The sequence below is a fragment of the Dicentrarchus labrax genome, unplaced genomic scaffold, assembly GCF_905237075.1.
Source record: "Dicentrarchus labrax unplaced genomic scaffold, dlabrax2021, whole genome shotgun sequence".
Lineage (NCBI taxonomy): Eukaryota > Metazoa > Chordata > Actinopteri > Moronidae > Dicentrarchus > Dicentrarchus labrax.
This window is the reverse complement of record NW_026136724.1, coordinates 19,716,223-19,740,066: the sequence shown is the minus strand read 5'-3', so window position 1 is coordinate 19,740,066 and position 23,844 is coordinate 19,716,223. Positions and strand designations below refer to the sequence as shown.

Sequence of the window (23,844 nt, the reverse complement as noted above, 5' to 3'; positions counted from 1 at the left end):
TACAATTGGTAAACACCTGCTGGGAAATAAGACAGTTACAAAGTCTGATATGATGTTGAATATTATTGCCAGGTGAGAAAATGTCATTAAAGAAACAAAATTTATAATTTTAGGCAACAAAATCTTATTTTTCAATCAAAATAAATTCAATTTCTGTTTTTTTTTTACCATATAAATTACATATATAATAATAATAGTTCAGTTGGTAAACACCTGCTAGAAAATAAGACAGTTACAAAGTCTGATATGATGTTAAATATTATTGCCAGGTGAGAAAATGTCATTAAAGAAACAAAATGAATAAGTAAAATACATTTTAAGCGAGAAAATCTTGTTTTTACCAATTCAATTAAATTAAATTAGTTCTTTTTTACCATATAAATCACTTATATAATCAGAGTTGGGCTTAAAGGTCCGGTGTGTAGCATTGAGGAGGATCTAAAGGAAAAGTCAGGACATCACCAAAGTGACCAGGAATCATCCCCCGGGGACCACGACTCTCTGTATGAAGTCTCATGGCATTAGAATAATAATAATAACCTCATCTGTATCCTCAGTATGTTGCATAATAAAAGAGAATTAGTTTAGCAAGTGTAACGGATCAATAAATTGGCATATTTCCTCTTTCCTTCCACACCCCCTACAAAATAAAAGCACCCTGTGGGTATAATTTATGCTTTATAAATTGCTATTATAATGCATAAAACAGTTTTTTTTAACAGTATTTTGTAATTTGTTCTATTTCTGCTGTATTTTATTATATTGTATCTCATATACTACACTAAAATGTATAAAAACATACCCACAGTCTCTCTTTACTGTCACTATAAAAAGTAAAACTACACGCAGTAGATTTCTGACACTGAACAGAGCTTTTGTGGACCGTTTGACCCACACAGAGCTCTTCTTTGTGCTCTTCTGCTCGCGCTGCGTTCAGGGAACCAAGAGGTTTCCCCCACGTGATTGCAGGCAGCATCTTTTGCACCGCTTTGAAACTACGTGACGACCAGCAGAAGTACAGGTATGAGCTCACGGTGTATGTTTCCCAGACTCCTCAGAGGGAAGGACGGCCTGTAATGTAACGTGTGTGGTGTATTTGTAGTACATACATGATTACCTATTTAAATAATATATAAGTAGCTGTACGTTTAAGAGGAATAAGGTTGAAGAACCGGAGAAGCTTTAGAGAGCTGATGTTAACTTTGGACAGAGTCAGGTAAGATAAGGATAAGGTAACCTTGTTGTGTCTGTAATACCTAAAAGGCTAAAATTACAAGTTAAAGGGCCGTTGTGTCGGATTTTGTGGCGTCTAGCGGTGGAGTTGCGTATTGAAACTCCAAAATCAAAGGAGAAACCACAGTGCGCACAAACTCTGCTATCTACAGCCAGTCTGGTTTGTCCTTAAAATGAGACATATTAATGTTAATGGAGTAAATACACGGACCTGCTCTCTGCTTATTAGGAATAATAACATTAGGGGGTGGGGTTTAGACTTAGACTTCACTTTATTGATCACTTTGGGATGACTCCCCTTAAGGAAATTGAATTTCCAGCAGCTTACAAACACTTACTAAACAATAATTTCTAAGTTAAATATAGAAAGTAAAATAAAATTCAAGTTAAAAAAATAAAGTAAATGTAGAGAACTGTATAGAGGATAAATATAGATCAATATATAGGACTGTATACGGCACTGTGTTATTATACAGTGGATAAATGACATTAGCAGTTAAATTAAATGTGTCCAGGTATGTGAGTAGAAATCTATTAACTCAGGACAAACAAATAGAATAAATTAAGAATATAACGATATATGTCATATATATTATATTTAATGTAGCAGTGATATTTATATTTATAATGTAAATGATTGTTGTATTTATTATAGTATTTATATATTATTAGTTTTATAGCATTAAGTGTTTTAATGATGTAATAAATAGGACAACATGTTACTGACACATCCGGTGACTGTCTCTTTAAGAGCTGGCAACGGTTTGTTTGCGGAAGTCGGTCCGTTCACTAAACGAGTCGTTCCGCCGTACCTTCCGGCTCACAGCACTGATTCCCGTTCGTCAGCGAGCCCCTTGCCCACATTCACCCGCGTTAGTGGCCGACTTTAACTAAAGAAGAAACAGTTTGCGGCCTTTTTGGCGACGTCTGAGGAGCGGCGCCGTCTATAAACTGGACGTTTTAAGCGGATGTAGATTAACGTTAGCTGCAGCTGAAAGTCAAGATGACTGCGGAGGAAAGTGGTGAGTTCACGTACATAAAGCAGCTGTAAGTAAAGGCAGGGGCTCGACTGTGATAAATATAGTTAAACGGGAGATATTTGCACATTTTCTAGCTACCAGTTTACATTAAATATGTGCAGGACCTTTTTTATTATGTAGTTATTATATCAGCTGTGCAGCATTACAGGTTAAAGGCTTCACTGAGTCTTACATTAATATTAATGTGCACATATGAGCAGATAATCTGGGTGTTCTTGCTCATAACTGTTAAAAAAAAAAAAAAAAATACATTCAAAAGTTCCTTTGAAGACAGTTCTGTGCAGAGTTAACCAGATCCAATGGATGTTTGCAGTCTATTCAATGTACAGTTACTTCTTTGTGCTTCCCCCACACACACACACACACACACACACTGTTGAGCTGCAGAAGGATGATACAGGGTGTATAATCTGAATTTTAGGCTTTAAAATAAAACTTCAAATGTCTTAAATATGATTCCTGACTGAAGTTAAAGTTGCATTTGTATTGATCTTCCTGTAACAACACAACCAATCTGACACAGAACTAATAAAATAAACTGTTTTTTGCCTGTATGGACGTGAAATAAGTCTTAATAAGTCTTAAGTTTACCTTGTTGAAGCCCGTGGAGATTCTGTTTGTACTAAAGATGTTGGAGCAGCTGATCAGACGGTTGATTGGAAACAGAACAAGCGGGATAATGTTGTATTTATGTTGTCGAGAGGTTTAAGGGAAATGAGTGTAACATTTAACCCCGTCTCCTGTCCCGCAGCTCGCTCCATCCGTCAGCATGAACTCTGATAACGACGTGCTGATGAAGGAGTACATCAAGATGATGACTGATATGATCGTGCTGTGTGCCACTCTGGCACTGTCCCTCTTCTTCTGGGTCACCTCTCTCACCATCAGCACCTACTACGGTGAGCTGGAGAACCTATTCCAACGTCAGCGTTAACGCTAGAGGTTTTAAAAGGGGTAACTTTTTGTATTTTTATAACCTCGACCTTTATTTTTCTAATGTGCGGACATTAGAAAATAAGAAACACAGGGGAAACAAGGTCCAGGCTTAAAACTGAAGTTACTCTTTATGATTTCATCTGAAAAATGTCTTTAAAAAGTCCAACCAAAATCATGTGCTCTTCTCTGAATACTGCTCACATCCTTCAGTCTTCACACTCGTGAGCACAAAATGAATAAAAGCTGAGCAAACATCCTCATTTTGTATGGTTGAAGCTGCATTAATATGTGGTCATACGTCGTTTAACACCACGCTCTGTGTAACCGGTCGCCTGTGTTTACTGTCTGACCGTGACCTCAATAAATCAGAACACGAATGTGGAATATGTTTCCTTTTTAAGCTGAAAACCTCTTCAGTGTGTGTATGCGTGTGTGTTCACAGGGACGCTGCAGCCTGTGTCGCCGTGGCGGTGGTTGTTCTCCATCCTGGTTCCCCTCATGCTGACGCTCAGAGCGCTGAAGAGACGCAGTCTGGCCCGCTCGGGAGCCCTCGGAGGTCAGTGTGTGTCCACGAGTCTTTAAAGCTGCACCGATGAAAAGCTTTCAGATTGAGTGACTGTAAAGAGGAAGGAGTTGCAGAGATATATGCATCGATTCTGCAGCTTTTAGCTCATTTTCTGGTTTTCTGACCCAAAACTTTACTGTTTCGGTTCACAGAGAAGAGATAAAAAAGACATTTTTGTGCCTAATATGCTCAGTATTCATATTAAAAGCAGTTATAGGAGCTGAGGATATGCAGTTCTGATTAAAAAAAAAGCTCCAGTGTGTAACATTTAGGAGGATCTATTGGCAGAAACTGAACGTGATCTATCAGCAGGTGAGTGCTGCCTGACAGGAAACATCTTCTCACTTCACACATCACTAAAAGTTAGATATTAACATTTTAAAGCCCCTGTTTCTGTCAGTATCTTGTTAAGGCACACACACAGAAATGTGAAACTCTGTCCCGCAAACAGATTCTGTAAAGAAAAAGGGATTTCCTGACCTTTTAAAATCAAGCAGCGGATTGAGATAAGAGGATAAAGATGTGTATTCAACTGGATTGAGTTGCATAAAGAAGCCACGATCACGTGTCTCTCTTCTTAAACGAATCCCTTTTTCCAACCGACAGTGAAATCATCATTTATCCTCAATAAAGACACATAGGGGGTCCTTGAATCTTTCCAGGATTCTGAGAAGACTCTGAAACTCTCTTGGACTTTATAATCAATCATATAATAGGAAACGCTTCATTGGCTCATGTTAAGTCTCGACACGTCTTGTTACACAACACATTTCAGTCTTCCCAAGAGTTTTCTGACATTTGGAAGTACTTAACACCACTGTAGTTCTAAAATTGTAACGTAACGCTGCCATAAAGTGGTATCGGAGTAGTTTATTGATTACAGTTACGAGTACACAAGGACTGTATGGATGCATCGTCGTCCTAGTCGCTCTTTCTGTGGCTTTCTTGGGTTTTTATGTCACTTATAGCAGACTTATGGTAGAAAAGGAAGAAAAAGATGTGTTTTCAGACGTTATCGTGTTGTGCTATCCAGCGGCTGCAAGCGTTAGACCGGTAGCTCCTCATTAATAGAGCGGTAAGAGGTGATTGCTTCAGTTTGGGCAGCTCGAGCGGCTGCAGACCTCACATGGTTTTCCCCTTCAGCTCAGTCTGTGAAGCTTTTTGTGTTTAATTTTGCAGTTAAACCTCATCAAGTCGCAGTTTATCCCTAAAGATCTTTATCAGAAGAGAAATCTTAACAGTATTTCTCACTATCGAATCCTTTGATCACATTGGAAAGGCGACAACCCTTTTCTTGTTCCCTTTTTCGGGGACAGTTCCCCCTCTGAGAGAAGCCGACGAGGACAGAATAAATCTTTTGTGCGGCCGAAAAGAATCGATTTGACATCCGGCAACAGCTAAGCCTTTCAAAAAGAGGAGTAGCTGCTATCACATGGCTGTGTGGGGGTTTTAATACGAGAAAGTCGTTACTGGTTTGAGTAATTAAAATGTTGAAGGATGCCATGGTGGTTGGCAGATGTTAAAAAGATGCGGTGAAGGAAGTTAGCTACGCCTTTTCAAGAAGCAAGAAATCCATCCGAGGCCCCGGAGATCCTCCGCAGTGTCCCTGTAATGTCTTTCTCTGATGGGAAATATGTTCTCTCAGCTCTCCTGGTGGGATTCGTGTTGACGATGGCCAACTACAGCTTCTTCTCCTCCCTGCTCGCCTTCTTCATCACCTCCTCCAAACTGACGCGCTGGGGGGGAGCCAAGAAAAGGAAAATAGACGCCGAGTACAAAGAAGGTGAGAGACGCAAAGATTTTTTAATTTTTTTTATTTAATCTCAAATTGAAATCTTATTAATCGTATTGTTTGTGTTTGTGTCAGGGGGGCAGAGGAACTGGGTTCAGGTCTTCTGTAATGGAGGAGTTCCCACAGAGCTGGCTCTGCTGTACATGATAGAGGTAAACACATTCATTGGAGACGATCAATAAAAGGTGTGTTCAAGGATCATAAACAGCCGGTTGTGTTTCAGGTGGGTCCGGGCGAGATGCCCATTGACTTCAGTAAACAGTACTCCGCCTCCTGGATGTGCCTTTCTCTTCTGGGCGCGCTCGCCTGCAGCACCGGGGACACCTGGGCATCGGAGGTGGGCCCCGTCCTCAGCCAATCGCAGCCCAGACTCATCACCACCTGGAAGGAAGTCCCAGCAGGTGAGGACTATACTCCTCCGTCCTCGAGCTCTAGACCCGGATGGTCGAGGTCCGAGGCGAGAGATCATCTCCCTCGCTCTTTAATCCGTTCTGCCACTTTCTCTGTACTTCATTCTTCATTCAGATTAGTCAGGGAACGATCAGGAGGCAGCGGGGACATGAATGTTTTTATTTAGGTCTTCTGTAAATGTGGAACTGGTGCTGATGTAACTGATGAGGTAGGGAAGGCGGCGACAGCTGGGACGAACACAAGATGGGATTTGAGCAGCGGACTGACTGTAGAGAAGCAGTGTTTGTTGTGTATTATGATAAATGTGTGAGAAAGTAGAAAATAGTAGATTTTTTTTTGTGTATAATTCATAAAATAATTGTATGTCAGTGAGAATAAAATCGCTGTTTGGAGGGTAAATGTGAGACGTCGCTCGTCTTCACAGCTAGAAATAAAGAAGTGAGTTTGGTGACGTAAGGCTCAAAGGAACTACAAAGGAGAGAGGAAGGAAAGTACTTTGACTGAGGTCTGTTGGCTGGTAGCTGCGTGGTTGAGTTGCATTGTGGGTACTGTAGGCGCCAGGTTGTGAAGGAAGAAGAATGTGGGGAATAAAAGAACGATATCTCTGATTCTGCTGCTCGATTTTAATGTTGACTGTCGAGTAAAACAGTTCACCAGAATGTTGTTCTGACCCACAGTTAGTCCAAAATATTCCATTTAAAGTGACAGAAAACAGAAAACCTGTAAACAGCTCACATTTGGGAATCTGGAACCAGTGAATGTTTAATTTTCTCTCCATATTCTAGTGAATTAATCAACTTATTATTTCATTTAGTATTTAAAAGAGTGTCCCAATGATTCAGCATCACACTTCTAGAGCATTATGGGACTCATTTCATTATCTGTCAGTTGTTTTCTCAATTAACTTTAATTCTTTAATCCTTAAAATATCAGTAAATGGTGAAAAACGTCTGATTCTGTCCACAACCCAAAGATCTTCAGTTTACTGTCATAAAAGGACAAAAGAAACCAGAAAATATTCACATCGAAGACGCTGAACAGTTTGGACATTTATGTTCTTAAAAAATTTTTTTTATCGATTATAAAACAAAAAAATAGTTGTAAGAATTAGAGATTGAACCAGAGTCTGATATAAATGACACAATTCAATTAAAATGTTTATTATTAAGAGAACAGATGTGAGGAATCAGTAAAAACAGCTATATTAATAATACTTGAAATAAAATCTGTATGTTCAGTGGTGCTGACGAAGGTTCAATCTTCTCCTCGTTCTCCCTCCAGGAACAAACGGAGGAGTCACTACCGTCGGATTGGTCGCCAGCTTCCTCGGCGGGCTCATGGTGGGCGCCGCTTACTTTGTGACGCAGCTCCTGACCGTCAGCGACCTGCACATGGCGGACCCGCAGTGGCCCATCGTGGTGTACGGCGGCATGGCGGGGCTGCTGGGATCCATGCTGGACTCGTTCCTGGGAGCTCACATGCAGTACTCAGGTAGGAACGGATTAACCGAACCGTGCAGCTCGTTTATGAAGCTGCTGGTTATTTGTTTTTGCTCCATAAAGTGGCACAAGATGAAAAATATCCATCAAAATTTCACTTTATTTTATCCATCAAAATTTCACGTTTTGTCTGAAATACAAAAAAACTCTGTTTACTAACAATCAGAGATTTCTATGGAAGAACTTTTGCTTTAAAACGAGTTAAAAGATGAATTAATTTTCAGAACAGCTTCTGATTAACTTTCTGTAAACGATTTCCTCTGTGTGACATTCATACAACTCTCTGCTGAGTCTGTTTACATTTAAAATAATACGAATAAACATCAAAATATCTTTAAGAACAAAACTTTACTAAATTATGTGCAGGAGATTATTAAATAATAATCCAGCTGCTGATTTACCTGAACAAGCTTTGTTAATTAAAGGGCGGAGCTACGATGCAGTCAATGAACATTTTATATTGATGTATAATTTAGGTTTAAAGAAGCATTTAGAAGAATTGTGAAGGTGTCAGATATGAGAGTTCGTTATATTTTGATGAAACTACGAGCAAGAACTCGTCAAGTAAAACAAAGATTTACTCAAAGTAACTTTTCCTCAGACTACAGATCGACCGATAAAGACACAGATTATCAGTAAGTAGTTAGTAATTATTATTAGTCTAAATTTAGGATAGCCAGAGTTCTTGTCTGTACTTTACTCAACTATTTCCATTTTATGCTACTTTATACTTTTACTCCACTACAGCGAATGAATGCAATTAAACCTGGACCACTGCCGTAAGGACTCTCTTTATTCTATCAGCAATCGGATAATAAAACAATACGGTAACGGGAAGAATGTTAAATATCGGATCAGATAATCGATCCATCCTTAACTCAGACTCTTTCTAAAGGTTAACTCTTGTGTTCTAATAAATAAAGTGACCTCTTCCTTCCCCTCTGTCCGCAGGCTTTGACTCGAGCATCGGGAAGGTCGTGTGTTACGAGTCCGCCACCACCCAACGGATCTCCGGGAAACCGATCTTAGACAACAATGCGGTCAACCTGTTCTCGTCCGTGCTCGTGGCGCTCGTCCTGCCCGGGCTGGCGTGGGGGATGTGGCCGCGATAGACAGACGATGGATAAACACTGAGCGCTAAAGAATCTGATCTGAGACGGATTTATGAGACATTTGAGTCTCTGTTGGTCTGAATATTGGATAAAAACGCTGCCTGCATTATCGCTTTGAGAGCCTCTGATCGTGATAAAAACTCTTTGGAAGAGGAAAATAAATACTGACTAATGAAAACCTTTAGCAGTGTTTTCATACCTCAACACCGATCACTGACTGGAAGTCACTGCCCTGATAGATCAGATAGTTAATAACGCAATGGTTTGAGGGATTAGTAAGTAGTAATCGACTGATATTGAGCAAAATTATAAAAATTATATAATAATTATATATACGAAATTCACTGCCACATCTCAGACCAGAACAAAAAGGTGCCACAGCCAACCGGACTACCCTGACAAAACCAGTAATTTTACCTTACAGGTTATTGTAAAACTCCCTTTAAAACCAAAGCTGCTTTGGTCTAAATCAACCTTTAATTCATAGAGTTAGATGGTCAAATATCTGTGTAAAGTACGTCTTGTAACTGTGTTTGTTTTTACCGCCGACAGCATTAAGGAAACGATCCCGGCAGAGGTCAACCTTTTGTTTAACCAGAAACTTCATTATCACTCTCCACCAGACTCCATAGACAAAAACGGTCATTTTACTTGCATACTTTACATATCATCGTAACTTCATTCAAAGTGGACAGAAACAGAATACAACTCATTAAAACTGTCTCTGTTAGTGTTTCCAACAATCAGCAACTCTGGTTTGGTGGAAATAAATCCTGAATTCACCGACGTAGATGATAAAAGCAACTTAAAACATGCAAAGCGAACACGAAAAGACACTAATTTTCTAAAACGGCTGCAGCAGTTTCGGGCAGATTTGATTCACACGAACCCTTACAGCTACACGGACGTGGGAAAAAAGTGTTATTAAAAGTGAAGTGATTTTGTTCTGTATTTTTGAACTCGTTTGTTGAACGTGACGTCCACAGTGCTCCAGATGAGCACCATCAGCGTGTGAATGTGTGTGAATGCAGCCTGTTGTAAAAGCGTGTCGAGAGCTCGGTAGACTAGAAAAGTTCAATATAAATGTTGTTTTTATGCATCGAGGGCAGATTTCACCCTAATTTATACAATCTCATGCTTCTGATGAGCCTGCTTCGAGGTTTTCTCCTCTTCATGGTACAGATTTACATTCACAGTCAATCGTGTTTAAAAACTGCCTTTAAACTGGTCCTACTTTTAAAGATGTGTTTTGTCTGTCAAACTGTGTGAGTCAGTCAGAGGAAGATTAAAGGAGTTTTTAACCACTTGTATCACTCTTATCTCTTTGTTTCTAAATCTCTAAATCTCTGTATCTGCAGGGTTCGTACAGCTTTGTAAGAGTAAAATTAAAGCACTTTGAAGGAACTTTTCAGACTCTCGAAGCCTTTTTTCATCACATCTAAATTGTTACTATAAACACAACTACAAAATAAATATAGTTTAGTTTTATAGTGCAGTTTATTTTACCAGATGTTAGTATTAATTTTGATCATATGCTTCGATTGCCACTATTTAAAAAGGTCCAGTGTGTAACATTGAGGAAGATTTATTGACAGAAATGGAATTTAATGTTTATAGATGTGTTTTTATTAGTGTTTAATCACCTTTATATAGGCATTGTTGTGTTTTTCGCTTTATATGAGTGATTGTGTCCATGAAACACCAGATTATGATGGAAAATCGAACTCTTTTCAGGGACTTTAATCGAATTCAAAAATATTCCTGAAACCTAACGATCCAAATGAAGCATTTTCCAAACGTTGAAGACTTTGCACGAACCCTGTATCTCTCGTTATCTCTCCATCTAGCTCTATATTTCTATATCTCAGTGCATCTTTATCTTTATTTTGTCTTTACCAAACCAAACCGACGCCCTTCCCCCTGCGTACTGACCTGTGGTGCACTCAACCTTTGACCCCGGCGTGGTTACAGCGTGTGAACAGACTCCACGGAGAGCGGCGGCTTTTCCAGAGGTATTACTGTTTTTATTTCAGAGTGTCTGAGAGAAAAGGCACTAAACCAAACCGGGAGAGTGACATTGACTTTGAATGGGGGAGAGAGAGAGATGCAAAGGAGTCGGGTTTAAATTAACATATATATATATATATATATATAAAGTTTACACAACACCAGGCATACAAACACACTCAACATCCACACACACACACACACAGCTTATTATCTACACATTCCTGATTGATTAAATACAGCAGACTGAAAACTCCAGGAGCCGTTAAAGGAAAAATTCCCCCAAATGTTTGTATAAAGTATGTAAAGACGCCAGAACATCACGTAGTGTTTTAAACAGTTTGTTTTTTCCTTTAACCCCCGACTCTCCTGAAGCTTTATCGACGTCTGAAACAAACTCCAACAACAAAAAAAACACCATCAGAAACGCTCAAAAAAACTATAAATACATGTGTTTATGTTGAAAAGACATTTTAAAGCCCCATTCAGGAAGTACTACAGGGTTGGGGGGGGTAAAAGGTTCACTGTGCTCCTCAGTAATTTAACTCTAAAGTTTGTACTCTTCTGATTATCTTTGCAACTGCACTTCCCTAAAATGTCCTAGAATGCAACATAGAGTGAAATTAAATATACGTTCAAACGCGGTTTTATTTTGTAAACAATAATCGATTGTTTGGGTCTCATTTCTTTAAGATTTGACTGCACAGAATACTGTAATATACTGTTTACTGAAGAATATCAGCTGCATTGTAAAAAGGGTTTCTTGAGTAAAAAGGGCCACAGGAAGAAATATCTGAGATTCACAGAACAGAAATATTCTAAAAGATCTGAATGTTGTGAAACGTTAAATAAAGTCAATAATTTGAGTTTTACAAGAAAAAATTTAACATTCTTGAAATATGACATCAAATTTTTAACTTTATATTGTTATCTTGTCCTTGTTTTATGACTTTATTCTAATAACACTACCACTGTATTTCACCTATATTGTGTAAATCTCCGACGGTTTCCTCGCTGTGGCTCTAATCCTCCAATCTGTCCGGAGAAAGTGTGATTGAGGCCGTACTCAAAGCAAAGGTCAAAGCTCCTCAGATGGGTTTAAATGCCAACATATTTAAATGTCTAACGTCTGTTTTCATGCCCGTTATCTTCATATATCGGAGTGTTAGTTAAATAAAAGGAAATCTCAACAGAAACCCAACAAATCCCCGGATCAGTAACGACAACAGACCACTGACGTCACAGTCTTCTGTGATGGTTGAAAACAACCAGTTATTCTCTCTTACACACAAAAACACACTCACACAAAGAGGGGAGGGCAGGGAGGACCGGATGAGAGGAGGGAAACCAGAACCAGGGGGGGAGGAGGAGGAGGAGGAGGGCGGAGCTTCAGGGTTCAGAGTCTGCTGTGATTGGAGGGCGGGGGGCTGTCCGTCAGTCACAGTTGGTCTTTGTAGTAGCCGAGCTTAGCGAAGGACATCTCTCTGCGGAGCTGCATCACCTCCCAGAATATCTGCTCCGCTGGAGACACACAGGGGGAGGCCATTGTGACGTTGCTGCTAGCTGACGCTGAGCTAATGATGCTACAGTGACTTTAGATCAAACAATAAGAGCATTGATCGATGGCGGTCTCCTTTCTAAATGTCATCTAGTCGGGCTTTTCTGCTTCGAGGAACACTCCTCAACTCTTTCATCTGGTTCATTGTTAATAAGAAACAAGGGATCAAAGAGTGTGTGTGTGTGTGCGTGTGTGCGTGTGTGTGTGTGTGTGTGTCTCTCACCATCCTGCTGTTTGACCAGCCCTTGGTGGATGTAGCGAATGTAGGTGAAGAAATTACACACTGCTGTGATCTGAGAAGAAGACGAGAGACGAACAAATACTGAAACACTGAAAAACCAGTGGACCGTTTGAGCTCCAGACTGACACCTGCAGGCGTTGAACACACATTACACTGATCTCCTGGATGTGATGTACAAGTAGAAGTTTGTGTTTCAGGAAAATAAACTCTAATCCTGATTGTTTTGTTTAATTTAAGATCTCTGCTTCCACAAACTGAGCTTCTATGTGTTTTAGTTTCCTTGCTGAGCTGCAGCAGCTCTACAGAAAACAACACAAAGAGAAGATTGTATTACAAAATTTCCATTTCCAGTATAAACAGGAAGAATAATTACAGCTACCAGCAACTGTTTACATTCACAAAGTTATAATCAAAACAGATTTTTGATCCTCTTTATGTTTGACTATTGCTCTGTAGCCGCGTATAAGCAGTCAGATAATGTTTAATGGCTGCTCCACGGCTCCTACTAGAGTTCAACTTCTTCATTCACTGTGAGCTGGTAACATAATGACAGACACTTATAACCTTTACATACTGACAGTGACTGTCTGTACAAGCAACCAAGATGTTTTCGAGATTGTCGTGCGTATTATTTTGGACTGATTTTGTTTGGCTGCATTGTAAACAGAAACAGCTGCTCTTCTGTTGCATTTCTGACAAAGTAGCAGCTCCAAAGAGTGTCTGGATTTAACCACATGTGCCAAATCTGAAGGATTACAACTTTAATCTTCAATAAAAATGACAATTTAAGACAAATATCATGTGATTCTAATTCAAATGTGGCACAAAAACGCTGTGAAAGTCACTAAAATGTCACATATTGAAGCTTTTTATTAGTTTCAGACAGTTTTACAAATTCCTTGCAGGTTTGACGTCACAGGAAAAGATAGATTAGATGTTAGACTGTAAAAGTAAAATAATGTTCACTGTGTGCATGTGTGTGTGTGTGTGTGTGTGTATACTCACTCTATATCTACAGTAGGGAGACACGTAGTAATAGTTGGACGAATCTCCAAACTTGATTCTGTGCTTACAGGTTTTGGTCTGACCGCTCAGGGCACATTTTCTATCGGAGAGACAGACAGACAGACAGACAGACAGACAGAGACAGATATTTATGGGCTTTTGTTCGGTTTCAACATGTTTGTACAAAAAATAAATAATAAAACTAACTATAAAAAGGACTTATTCTAAGAATTGAGGAAGCAAGGAAGGAGTGAAGGAAGGAAGGAGAGAGGGATGACTGTTAAACATTTATCAAGATTCGTCTCATCAGGATCGCTTTGATAAACCTGGACAGGAAGGACTGACGGAAGGATCATGTGAGTCAGCGGGGGAGTTTGGGGGAGTCAGGCGGGGTCGAGGAGCAACTGAGGAGAGATTAAGAAAATGCTGATGGGAGAGAGCGAGAGAGAGAGAGAGAGAGACAGAGTCAGACTTACGTGACGAGCTCAGCCCTTCGCCCACTAGAGGAGGAAGATTGAGGGAAGATGGAGAGAGATGATGATGAAAGAGTGAAAGCTTGATGAGGAGAGAAAGAGTGTACGAGTGTGTGCGTGGTCTCACTTTGGTCCTCCGCACTCCACCGCCGAGGCTTTGACCACGGGCAGCGGCTGGAAACCGACCGGCTCCACGCTGAGCGTGTTCTGCTCCACGGCTTCCAAGATGGCCGAACCCAGCTGAGGGACGAGAGGGACAATGAAGGACGTTCAATGACAGAGGAGGGTCACTTCAGGTAGAGTGGAGCAGGTTTTGCTTGCTGTAATCATTCCTCCTGTTTACACCGAACATAAGATCCCTTCCTAATGTGTGTTCAGTGGAAGTGATGCATGAAAACAATCCACAGTTCTTCTTCTGTTTTAAAGTTTATCTGCAGTTAATGAGGCTCCAACAGTCGGAGTTAGACAATCACATCAAATCCTTTTAGTACAAAATTCCCTCTGTGTGTCTCTGGACTGTGTTTCCCTGCTGAGCAGCACCAGAGGAATACTCACACAGAGAAAATTCACTTACTTTACTTAGTATAGCTCAGAATTAGCTACATTTGCTAAATGAAAGGTTAAATTAAAGGTAAAAGCTTGAATGAGTTAACGAGGCAATGAGCTACTCTTCCTCTAGAGTTCAGAAGGTGAACGGTTGTATTTTCCTGTTTGATAAAGAAAACAGGTACGTATGGATATATTCCATTTATGTTGCGTCCACAGGCAACCAAACACTGTGTCAGAGCGTTAACTCTCTGTACCTCGCTCTTGTTGAAGGTGAGGCACGGGTAGATGTCCTCGCGGTAAACTCTCTCCAGGAAGCAGCAGCCCCGGTCCAGCGTCGGCTCCTCCTTCCACGCCTTGAACTCACCGAACAGCTGACTGTCCACCTACGTGTCCGACAGCGGCGGTTAGCGCTCAAACATTAGAGACACACACACACACACACACACACACACACACACAGAATATAACCAGTATTAGTAGATATACCTCTCTGCACTCCCGTACGATTGGCTGCGTGGCCGACGGGTCGGGCTGCGACCCCAGGATGGCGGACGAGGTGCTCTTGTTCCTGCTGTGGCCCTTCCTGAAGGGAGTCTTCACGCCTCCTGCAGGGGGGAGTTCGCCCAGCGGGGAGGTGGGTGAGGAGAGCACTAGTGTCTTCAGGGCCTGGACCTCCGCCTGGAGAACGTCAATCTGAAGAGGAGGAGGAGACGGAATAGGTCAGGAAGGTGGAACCATGCTAACACCAACATATAGCGATATTTGAACCAATCTGACAGACAATATTACAGCATTTTATTAAATGAGCTCCATTAAAAGGAAGCCGAATTAGCTGTTAGCAGCTCCTGTTTGCAGTGTAACCACTGATGTACAGACGACTATCACGGAAATACTTTGATACTGAAGAAAACTTAAAAATGTGATAATTCTCAGGCAGGTTCTGTAGAGTCTTTCAGCCGAGAGCTCAGACCTGACAGAGACATGTGCAGTGTGTGAGAGTTCAGTGTCGTCACCTTGCCCAGGGCTTCTTTCAGTTGCTTTTCGGCATTCGCCTGTTTGACGTTGGCTTCTCTGACCATTTTGTGGGCCTCCTGGACACACACACACACACACACACACACACACACAATTTGATAGTTTTGCTGGGCTTTAGTTTTCATTGTGATAGTGAAGCAGCATCTACACAAGCTCAATGTGCTCTAAAACAAACAGAATAGTAACATAAAGTAAACAGTGCGACTGTCTGGCTACTTAATGCTGCACACACATCAACACGGGCTACAGAAAACACACACACACACACACACACACACACACACACACACACACACACACACACACACACACACACACACACACACCACACACACACACACACACACACACACACACCACACACACACACACACACACACTCACACACACACAGATAAGAGTCCCAGCACCTTTTTACGAGGAAAAAGAGTGAGACGAGAAGGAGGAGGAGGAACGTGAAGAAGGAAAAGGAACATGTTGTGAAGGCCAGCCGGACAGATTCAGTCTCCTTCCTGAACTCGGGAACGTCGAGCAGATTTGACAAAAGGTCTGGCGTTCCCGTCAAAGACCGTGTCCCCGAAGGTTGTCGACGAATCTGAGCGAATCCAAATGCAGCTGTTGAGTTTCTTTAAATTAAAATGCTTTTTGCCGCTTTTAAAGTCCAGCTGAAAGAACATTTAGTCGTGTTGTGACAGCAGAATAACGTTTGTAGACTTCATCGCTCAACAGAACAGATCTAAAAAGGGAACTTTACTACGACTAAAACTTAATTATTCAAAGTTTCAAACAAAATACGCAGCTAAGTTTACGCAGAACATTTCCAGGACAACATGGATTGTTTCCAGGATATTTGGCCTTTAAACTAGTCTCAAAGTGTCCAGCTTCTCCAGGCAACCCTGATTAATCTGCTAATTACTTCAACTTACTGCTCCCTATAACGCCAGAAATCAGTCAGAAAATACCACATTAATCAACTAATCAATGCAGCTGTAGATTCTCCAGAGGGAGCTGTGTGAAGTATGAAAGTCTGATGCTACAAAATCACAAAAACATCCGCACTAGTTTCTTTTTTTTGAAGGAGGATAAAGAACGAGAACCTCTAAGTATTTACGTGGACGTTACTGGACATGAAATGTTTAGAAATCTACTCAAACACAGCTTCCCAGAACTTTTCTGGAGAGGTCACACCTCCTGTTTCAGAATAGAGAGCAACAAATCCCGTTTAGATCGTTTTCAAGTTTGTCTGTCCGGGTTCTGTCTGTCCGCTGCCGCAGGAGGAGGAAGGGAAACAGGAAGCAGGAAGCAGAGGAGACGGGACACACGGGGAAGGCGAGGTGGACCGACCTGGAAGAGACTGGCGGTGAGCTCCTCCAGCTCCTGGCCGAGCTGGTCTCTGACTTTAGACAACCTCTCACACTCCTCATCCTTCAACAGCAGGTCCTTCCCCCCCCACACACACACAGACACAGACACACAGACACACACAAACAAAAAAAGAAAACAACACAACAGAAAAACAACCGCCAAATGAACAAAGGTAAAATCATAGCAATGGCAACAACAAGGAGATGAAGAAATAAAAAAATTAGTGAAATATGTTCATTTCATTAACAAATAATAACAAATAAACAACAAAAAAATGCTTTTTAAATAAAATATAAAATGTTACAGGATGTCTGTCTGAATAATGAGCGCTGTGGAGAGATGTAGTGAGTGTGTGTGTGTGTGTGTGTGTGTGTGTGTGTGTGTGTGTGTGTGTGTGTCCTACCCTCTGGGCCTTGGCCAGCTCCTCCTTCAGCCTCTCGTATCCTTTCTCTCGGACCTCCATCACCGACGGGCTGCGCAGCCTCGACAGGCCGTCGCTCAGAGCGCCGCACTCCTCCCCGTCCTCTCCGGACAGGAAGTTGCCCTCGGCCGACTCCGCCTCCTGGCCCGGCACGCTGTGCGGCGTAACCATGGAAACAGCAAGAGGAGGGGGTCGGGTTATGGATGGAGTCTGGCTGCTGGTCTATTCTGCCACCAGGGCTGCGGTTAATTACTGACTGCTGATTAATCTGATGATTGGGACATCTAATGTCTCAAATATATTTAATTAACAATCATGTAAATCAGAGAAAAGAAGTAAACCCGAAAGATTTCTGCTAGAAAAACACCAAAAAGACAAGTCGCTTATCAAAAATAGCTGCCAATTAATTTCTGATTAATCACTTAATCAATGAATATCTGTCACTGCGGGTTGGATGCAGCCCCAGCAGGTCCTTTACCTCCCATTGTGACTGTGGCGTGGCGTGGAGTAAACCGGCTGCGTGGGGAGCTGATCGGCCCGCAGGCCAGGAGGGGGCCCTCCCAGAGAGTGGGTGCGGTACAGGGAGGTGGGCGGGGTGCTGTGACGGGCTGGGGGGCGCTGCTCCGCTTGATTCTGCGAGGCGACACACAGGGAACCCGTAAAAAACAGGAACTCCTGGAGAGAGGAACGTTCGCTATCTCAGCGGCGCTAGGGGAGCTAGCTAATGTTACAGCTCAGCCCAGGAGGGATCTGGATAAAAGGCACTACAGGTAAGGGGGTGAACTGTCCCTTTAAACACAAATAAAGCTGGATAACACACTAATATCTCCTCCAATAAAGTCTGTAAACATCCTGCTGCATGCGCTGAGGTCAAAGGTTAACGCTGGACCTACCTGAAGGTCAGGTGTGGTGGGCGAGGCCAAGTTCACCTCATGGAAGCCCTCCAGAGTTTCGGCATTGCTCTGACCGCTGCTGCAGGCCATAGCAGCTGCTCTCGGACATCATACACTCTGCAGGGCGGAGACACAGCGTGCTCTTTACATGTACTCGAGTGTTCACGGCGGAGGATCAGCGGGGGGGGGCCTTCAAAGCACCGATTACTCAGCTGAAACCTCATATTATTCCTGTGTTTTATTCTCCAAAAACAACTGAATCAGACTGTTTATTCTACTTGTGGAGGTGCAGGTGCGTATATGCAGGTATACGGTAGATATACAGCCACCTCTGCTCAGGGGGATTAACCGTATAACTATCAGTGTACATGCTGAGTATCAGATTACAGTCTTATAACCTGTGGTGTTTACTGGGCACAGACTTTTGTTCCCTGACTTCTGTCTTCATGAGATTTGATGATAATTGAGATATAATATAATAATATCACCAGACTTTGCTTTTAAGTTCCTCTTTTTCTTATTAAAAACTCACCCAGAGGAAGGAGGAGAGTTATCGCTGCCCCCTGCTGGAATGTAGGAGTAGTATGACAAATCTCCACATTAAAACTTTTTAGCTTTTTAACCCTCAAAATCAACATTATTACCATTATTATCATGGAAATACCACCAAAAATAAAGAACACAATGCATATTATTAATGCAACTAATGTGTCTTTATTTATCTGCAGCAGACTTCTGAAACAGCTCAGAATCATGTTTATGTTGTAAAATGTGGTGAAGTCATGAAAAATAAAGGTGATAAAACAATATTAAATATGTTTTTAGGGTGTTAAAGAAGCCTCAGGCTCTCCAGCAGAACATTAGAGTTAAAACAAAACATCTGTTTTTATTTATTAGACTCTTGTAGTGAATTTAGACGTCATGTTTCTGAGGTTTTATCAACTGTTAATGAAAGTAAACGCAGTGTGTGTGTGTGTGTGTGTGTGTGTGTGTGTGTGTGTGTGTGTTCACTGTACCATAGTGCAGCGGTGGACGGGGAGGCTGACAGGATCGATGGAGGCTCGCAGTCAGTGAGACAGACAGTCAGTGAGAACCAGGACAGTCTGCAAGTGAATGAGTGACTCAGCAAACAGACAGTCTTTAACCTGAGAGAGACAGACAGACAGAGAGAGAGAGACAGACACAGAGTTTATTATTCATGAATTATTTCAATATAAAACCATAATTAAGTTTTAATTGATACTCTAACTACTTTACTTTGGCTCAGAAGTCTCAGTGATTGTGTTAATTATTATTTAATTCACAAACAATCAAATAACTTTATTCATTTAAATTCATAGAATAACATAAAAGGATAAATAAAATAGAATAAAACTAAATAAAACCAAGTTATTTATATACATAAACATATTGATCTCAGTATTTCTTATAGGACACTTTTCACTGTTTTCTGACATAAAAACAATTAATAAACAATAAATCTGTCAGATTAAATCAATAAATTAAGTTTATGGTTCACATTACCTCAAGTATCAAGCATTGTAACTTTTATTAACTTCTATTTTAAAACATTACATTATCGTACTATTATATTATTATCTATACAGTAACATGTCAGATCTCATTGATTTACATTTAACGTATTATGATATATAGGGTTAAATCATCTGCATAGTAACTAATTAAATGTAGTGGGGTAGTACACTCAAGTACAGTAAATGTACTTTAAACACATATATTTGGATATATCCCTTTAACTGCCAGACATGTGGACTGTTTGAGGACATTTTGAAAAGGTAAGCATATTTCTTTTGACATATCACACTGTCAGAGGCTTCAATGAACAGAACTGTGTTATTTATTGCCACAAAACAAGTCTAACAAATGTGTAGGAATGGTTTGAAAACGACGGTTTTATGGTGAAACCTAGCAACATAAAGCTAATTTGATTTGATTACCACAATTAAAGTGGGCCCAATGCCTAATAAAACTTGTTTTTGTTGTGTATTTCTTCATAAATTAGCATTTTTATTTGATTTTTTTCCCCGTTTTTTTGCTATTTTTATGAATTTCAGTACTTTAACAATGAAAAGACATCTCCACCATTTGGTATAGGGCTATATTTTAAAACCTATGGGGTCAGTTAAAAAACTGAATTGATCAACTTCTGTTAACGAGGTCAAAAATGTAGATTTCAGCCTCATTCTCACACACACACACAGACGTTGTTTATGTTCCTTTAAAGAGATGCTAAATTTAAATCATCAGGCTGAGGTCATTTATTCATTTATTTTAAGTACTTAAATACAATTTTGGATGTTTTTCTGTCTTAATATGTGCAATTTGAAGTAAATAGTGCAAATATTATATCATTAAACCTGAGATAATCGTTTAATTTAAACAAATATATATGTTTTCTTGCTCATTAAATCATGATTTTATGATCATGACTGAGGCAGTGGTGGAAGAACACAACTGTAACTAAAGAAGCAACCGATTACTGTAAAAGAAATACTCTATTACAAGTTAAAAGTCCTGTATTTTTATTATTGACTCGAATGTAGTCGACGCTCCGTAGTTCTCACCATCGTCACGTCGCGTTCTTAAAATAATCTGCGACTCTTTTTGTTAACCTACCTTTTGTTTCACCTGCTCGGCCCGGTGTGTACAGTGGGTGTGTCACTGAGCACACACACACACACACAAAGGCTGAATTCAGCTGACTCAAAGACAAATAAAGACGGTGTGAAGGAGTTACGTCACCGCCTCTCGTGTATTTATAAAGTCTGATTAAAGAACAAGGTCGGTGGGGTTTTTATATAAGTATCATCATGTCAAAGTCCCACTTTCCTGCGTTAATACGGGTCCATAAACATCTCACACGTTTCTAAAACTGTGAACCAATAAAAAAAAGTGATCAATTAAAAGCATGAAGACAATCCTAACAAGTGTTTGAGATGATTAATCCGTCAGAATGAACATTTAATCTTTATTGTTTTATTGTGTTAGGGAGACAGCATGGGAATGTCGGTGCATTCGAGGACAATTGGACATCTGAGATTTGTGAGAGTGGAAGATGAACAGCAACCTATTGAGAGCGAGTTAGCTCAGGTAGCCGGAGCCAAGTCCGTATTAATGTGATTTATAACCAGGACACTTTAATGAAGTGTGTTTTTATGATGAGTTAACAAAAAAAAAGAGAGAAGGTGTACAGTTGTATTTTTATATTTATTTTATATTTCTAATAAGGTAAATTTTGATATTCTTTGAGTTTATTTATGTTATATTATTGTACGGTTGTATTTTAATATTTATTTTTTTATAATAAAAGGTGAATAGGTGCAAGAATTTGTCCCTTCTTGATATTCTTTGAGTTTATTTTAGTTATTTATTGCACTAAAAAGCTTTAAGTAACAGAAAACTTGCTGCTTTGGTACTGAAATTGGTAAAATTATGATTTTAATCGCGACTTGTGTGAGAAAATAATGTGTAAAACTAAATCTAAATCATATTATATTATTATTAATAATGTTTGCTGCCAGCAGAAATATGGACACATCTCAGTCAGAGGTGAAAATAATGGATAAATAAACCAATAATCACTCAATTAAACTGTAATGGACACACAGCGAGGTGACAACAGTAACACACCTGTCAGTCAAACTCAGGTGAAACCCAACCAACCCATCCCCCTCCCTCCCTCCCTCCCTCCCTCCCGTCTCCCGTCTCCATGGAGACCAGTCCTAGAGAGCCCGTGGTAACCCGACACGCTGAGGGATGCTGGGTAAGGATCCAGTTACTCCAGTTTAAAAGGCCCGTTCAGTGCGTTTACAACACGCAGCCTCACGTAGAGCGCGAGCTGACGTTTAAAGGAAACACTAAAAATAATAATAATAACAATATAATTTAAAAGCTACGTCACATGAAGCACGAACACGTGACTTATTAATGATGGGAAATTATCGTTTTGGGGTCCCTGAGGGGTTAATCGAGTATCTCTGAGTCTGAACACACGTATTTATCGGAGTAAAACATCAAATCGTGATTAATTTACACTTTAAAATCAGGATGAGGTGAATATTTTTGGGGTTTTCTCCTAAATGAACATCAGTTTCTTACATCTGGAGAAGCAGATATTTGTAGGTCTCTGCAGTACTTCATTATAAACCTTTATACCTTTATATAAAAACATTTGCATGTTGCAGTTTGGATTAAATTTGGATTAACTGTGCAGCAGTAATATTACATTACACAGAGGGATCAGTCCCGATGGGTTCGAATCCCTTTTCTCAACTATTAAGGGCAGAAAAAGCCCAAATATTATAGATAAAATGTTTTGTATCCAGCAAACTGTGGTCGGATTTCTTCTGCATGTTAATTATCGGAAATTAATATGATTATAACTTATCAGAGTAATTAAATGTCGGCTGATAAAACGATTTGTCCGTGATAATAACAACTTATTTTTAATTCTTACACTAAACTATTTACAGACTTTATGTTCTTTAAAGCCAAATCTTTATTATAAGTAATCATTTATATTATTTATATTGAATATTAAACCATCCATCTTTGCTCTCTACATCTCAGCCTCTCAAGTGTTCACAAACTACACGTTGCAAACTTTGTTTTAATGTACAAAAATGTGTAAATATCGATTAACTTATCGGCTGAAATCAATTCTATATCGTGCATCCCTACTTTTATTCACTTTAATCGAATATTTGCACCTAATTTTGTTGATTTTATTATGAATTGTTGATAGACACTAAAAAAATCTGTTTATTTTAAAGTAAAAAGCATGATTTTAATTTACTTTTGGCTTTTTTCTTGCACTACAAACACTGTTATTGATGGTGATTTGAACCCTGACTGCTGTTTATCAGTCTCATACTGCACATTAATGTCTTAATTAAAGGTTTTAGACTTATTAAATGATGGGAACTGCTCATTTTAGGGCTCCAGGCTGTCATTGTCCTCCTCTCTCCTCAGCTGGGGATGGGTTGATTGATAAGGCTGTATCGATTTATATATATATATCAATATATCCCCTACCCTGTCTGCAGGATTATCTACTTTAAAACCAGACACTAGAGTGCTTTATTTTAGTGCAACCAGACACAATAACTGCAGCGTGAGCACCAAAACACTAACTCAGTTTTTCTGACAACAGCCTCTCTGTTCATTCACATGATGGCTAGCTCCAATGCTAACAGCCTTTGGATTGGGGGGGGCTGTAACGTCCTCCTGTAGGCTAACAGGCTGAAGCTAAAACCTCGACATGAATAAGCATCCTTCGTGTGACTCAAACGATTTACCCCCCCCCATTTTAAAGCAGGAATGCACCTGGAAGAAAACGTAACGCAAAGAAAAAAAGAAATAGTGCGACAGACGGCTCCGTGTCCGATAATGGGCGCACGAGCGTAATGCTGCATTTTGCATGTAGCCGCGGGTGAGCTAGCGCAACTTGCCCCTAACTTGAAGCTGACTTAATTAACGGACGTTTAAAAAAAAAAAAAAGAAGCGGTGGCGTTGATACGGCGTCCGCTGGGGACTCACCGGACCTCCGTGTGGACAGCAGCCGCGGGGGTCGGGGTCGGTCCTCCTCCCGGTAAACGTGCCGAGCCGTCAAACAAACAAACGGACACACCGGAGCGGCCGTTGACGCAGGTTACTCCAACTGACGGCGGGTTGCGTTCAGGGACCGCT

The 23,844-nt window shown here is 40.4% G+C and overlaps 2 protein-coding genes across 6 annotated transcripts; one reads left to right on the top strand and one right to left on the bottom strand.

Moving 5' to 3' along the window:
• Positions 1 to 934: 934 nt before the first annotated feature.
• On the top strand, positions 935 to 9,992 carry tmem19 (transmembrane protein 19). 3 transcript variants are annotated; one of them, XM_051391777.1, is made up of 8 exons: positions 935 to 1,021; positions 3,025 to 3,172; positions 3,652 to 3,765; positions 5,420 to 5,557; positions 5,642 to 5,718; positions 5,790 to 5,967; positions 7,259 to 7,468; positions 8,428 to 9,992. In XM_051391777.1, exons 2-8 carry the CDS (start codon positions 3,043 to 3,045, stop codon positions 8,586 to 8,588), a joined length of 1,008 nt encoding a protein of 335 aa, XP_051247737.1. In that variant the 5' UTR covers positions 935 to 1,021; positions 3,025 to 3,042; the 3' UTR covers positions 8,589 to 9,992. The 3 variants fall into 3 exon arrangements, with proteins under 3 accessions (XP_051247737.1, XP_051247735.1, XP_051247736.1); XM_051391775.1 differs by lacking the exon at positions 935 to 1,021 and adding an exon at positions 2,022 to 2,255; XM_051391776.1 differs by lacking the exon at positions 935 to 1,021 and adding an exon at positions 2,022 to 2,280.
• Positions 9,993 to 10,590: 598 nt separating this feature from the next.
• Positions 10,591 to 23,840, bottom strand: rab3ip (RAB3A interacting protein (rabin3)). 3 transcript variants are annotated; one of them, XM_051391770.1, is made up of 14 exons: positions 23,695 to 23,839; positions 19,152 to 19,280; positions 18,136 to 18,252; positions 17,721 to 17,875; positions 17,225 to 17,396; positions 16,801 to 16,896; positions 15,435 to 15,512; positions 14,908 to 15,114; positions 14,676 to 14,804; positions 14,000 to 14,112; positions 13,876 to 13,899; positions 13,400 to 13,499; positions 12,377 to 12,446; positions 10,591 to 12,116 (listed from the first exon to the last, which is right to left on the bottom strand). In XM_051391770.1, exons 3-14 carry the CDS (start codon positions 18,223 to 18,225, stop codon positions 12,034 to 12,036), a joined length of 1,317 nt encoding a protein of 438 aa, XP_051247730.1. In that variant the 5' UTR covers positions 18,226 to 18,252; positions 19,152 to 19,280; positions 23,695 to 23,839; the 3' UTR covers positions 10,591 to 12,033. The 3 variants fall into 3 exon arrangements, with proteins under 3 accessions (XP_051247730.1, XP_051247732.1, XP_051247731.1); XM_051391772.1 differs by lacking the exon at positions 16,801 to 16,896 and having other exon boundaries at positions 23,695 to 23,840; XM_051391771.1 differs by lacking the exon at positions 13,876 to 13,899 and having other exon boundaries at positions 23,695 to 23,838.
• Positions 23,841 to 23,844: the final 4 nt, after the last annotated feature.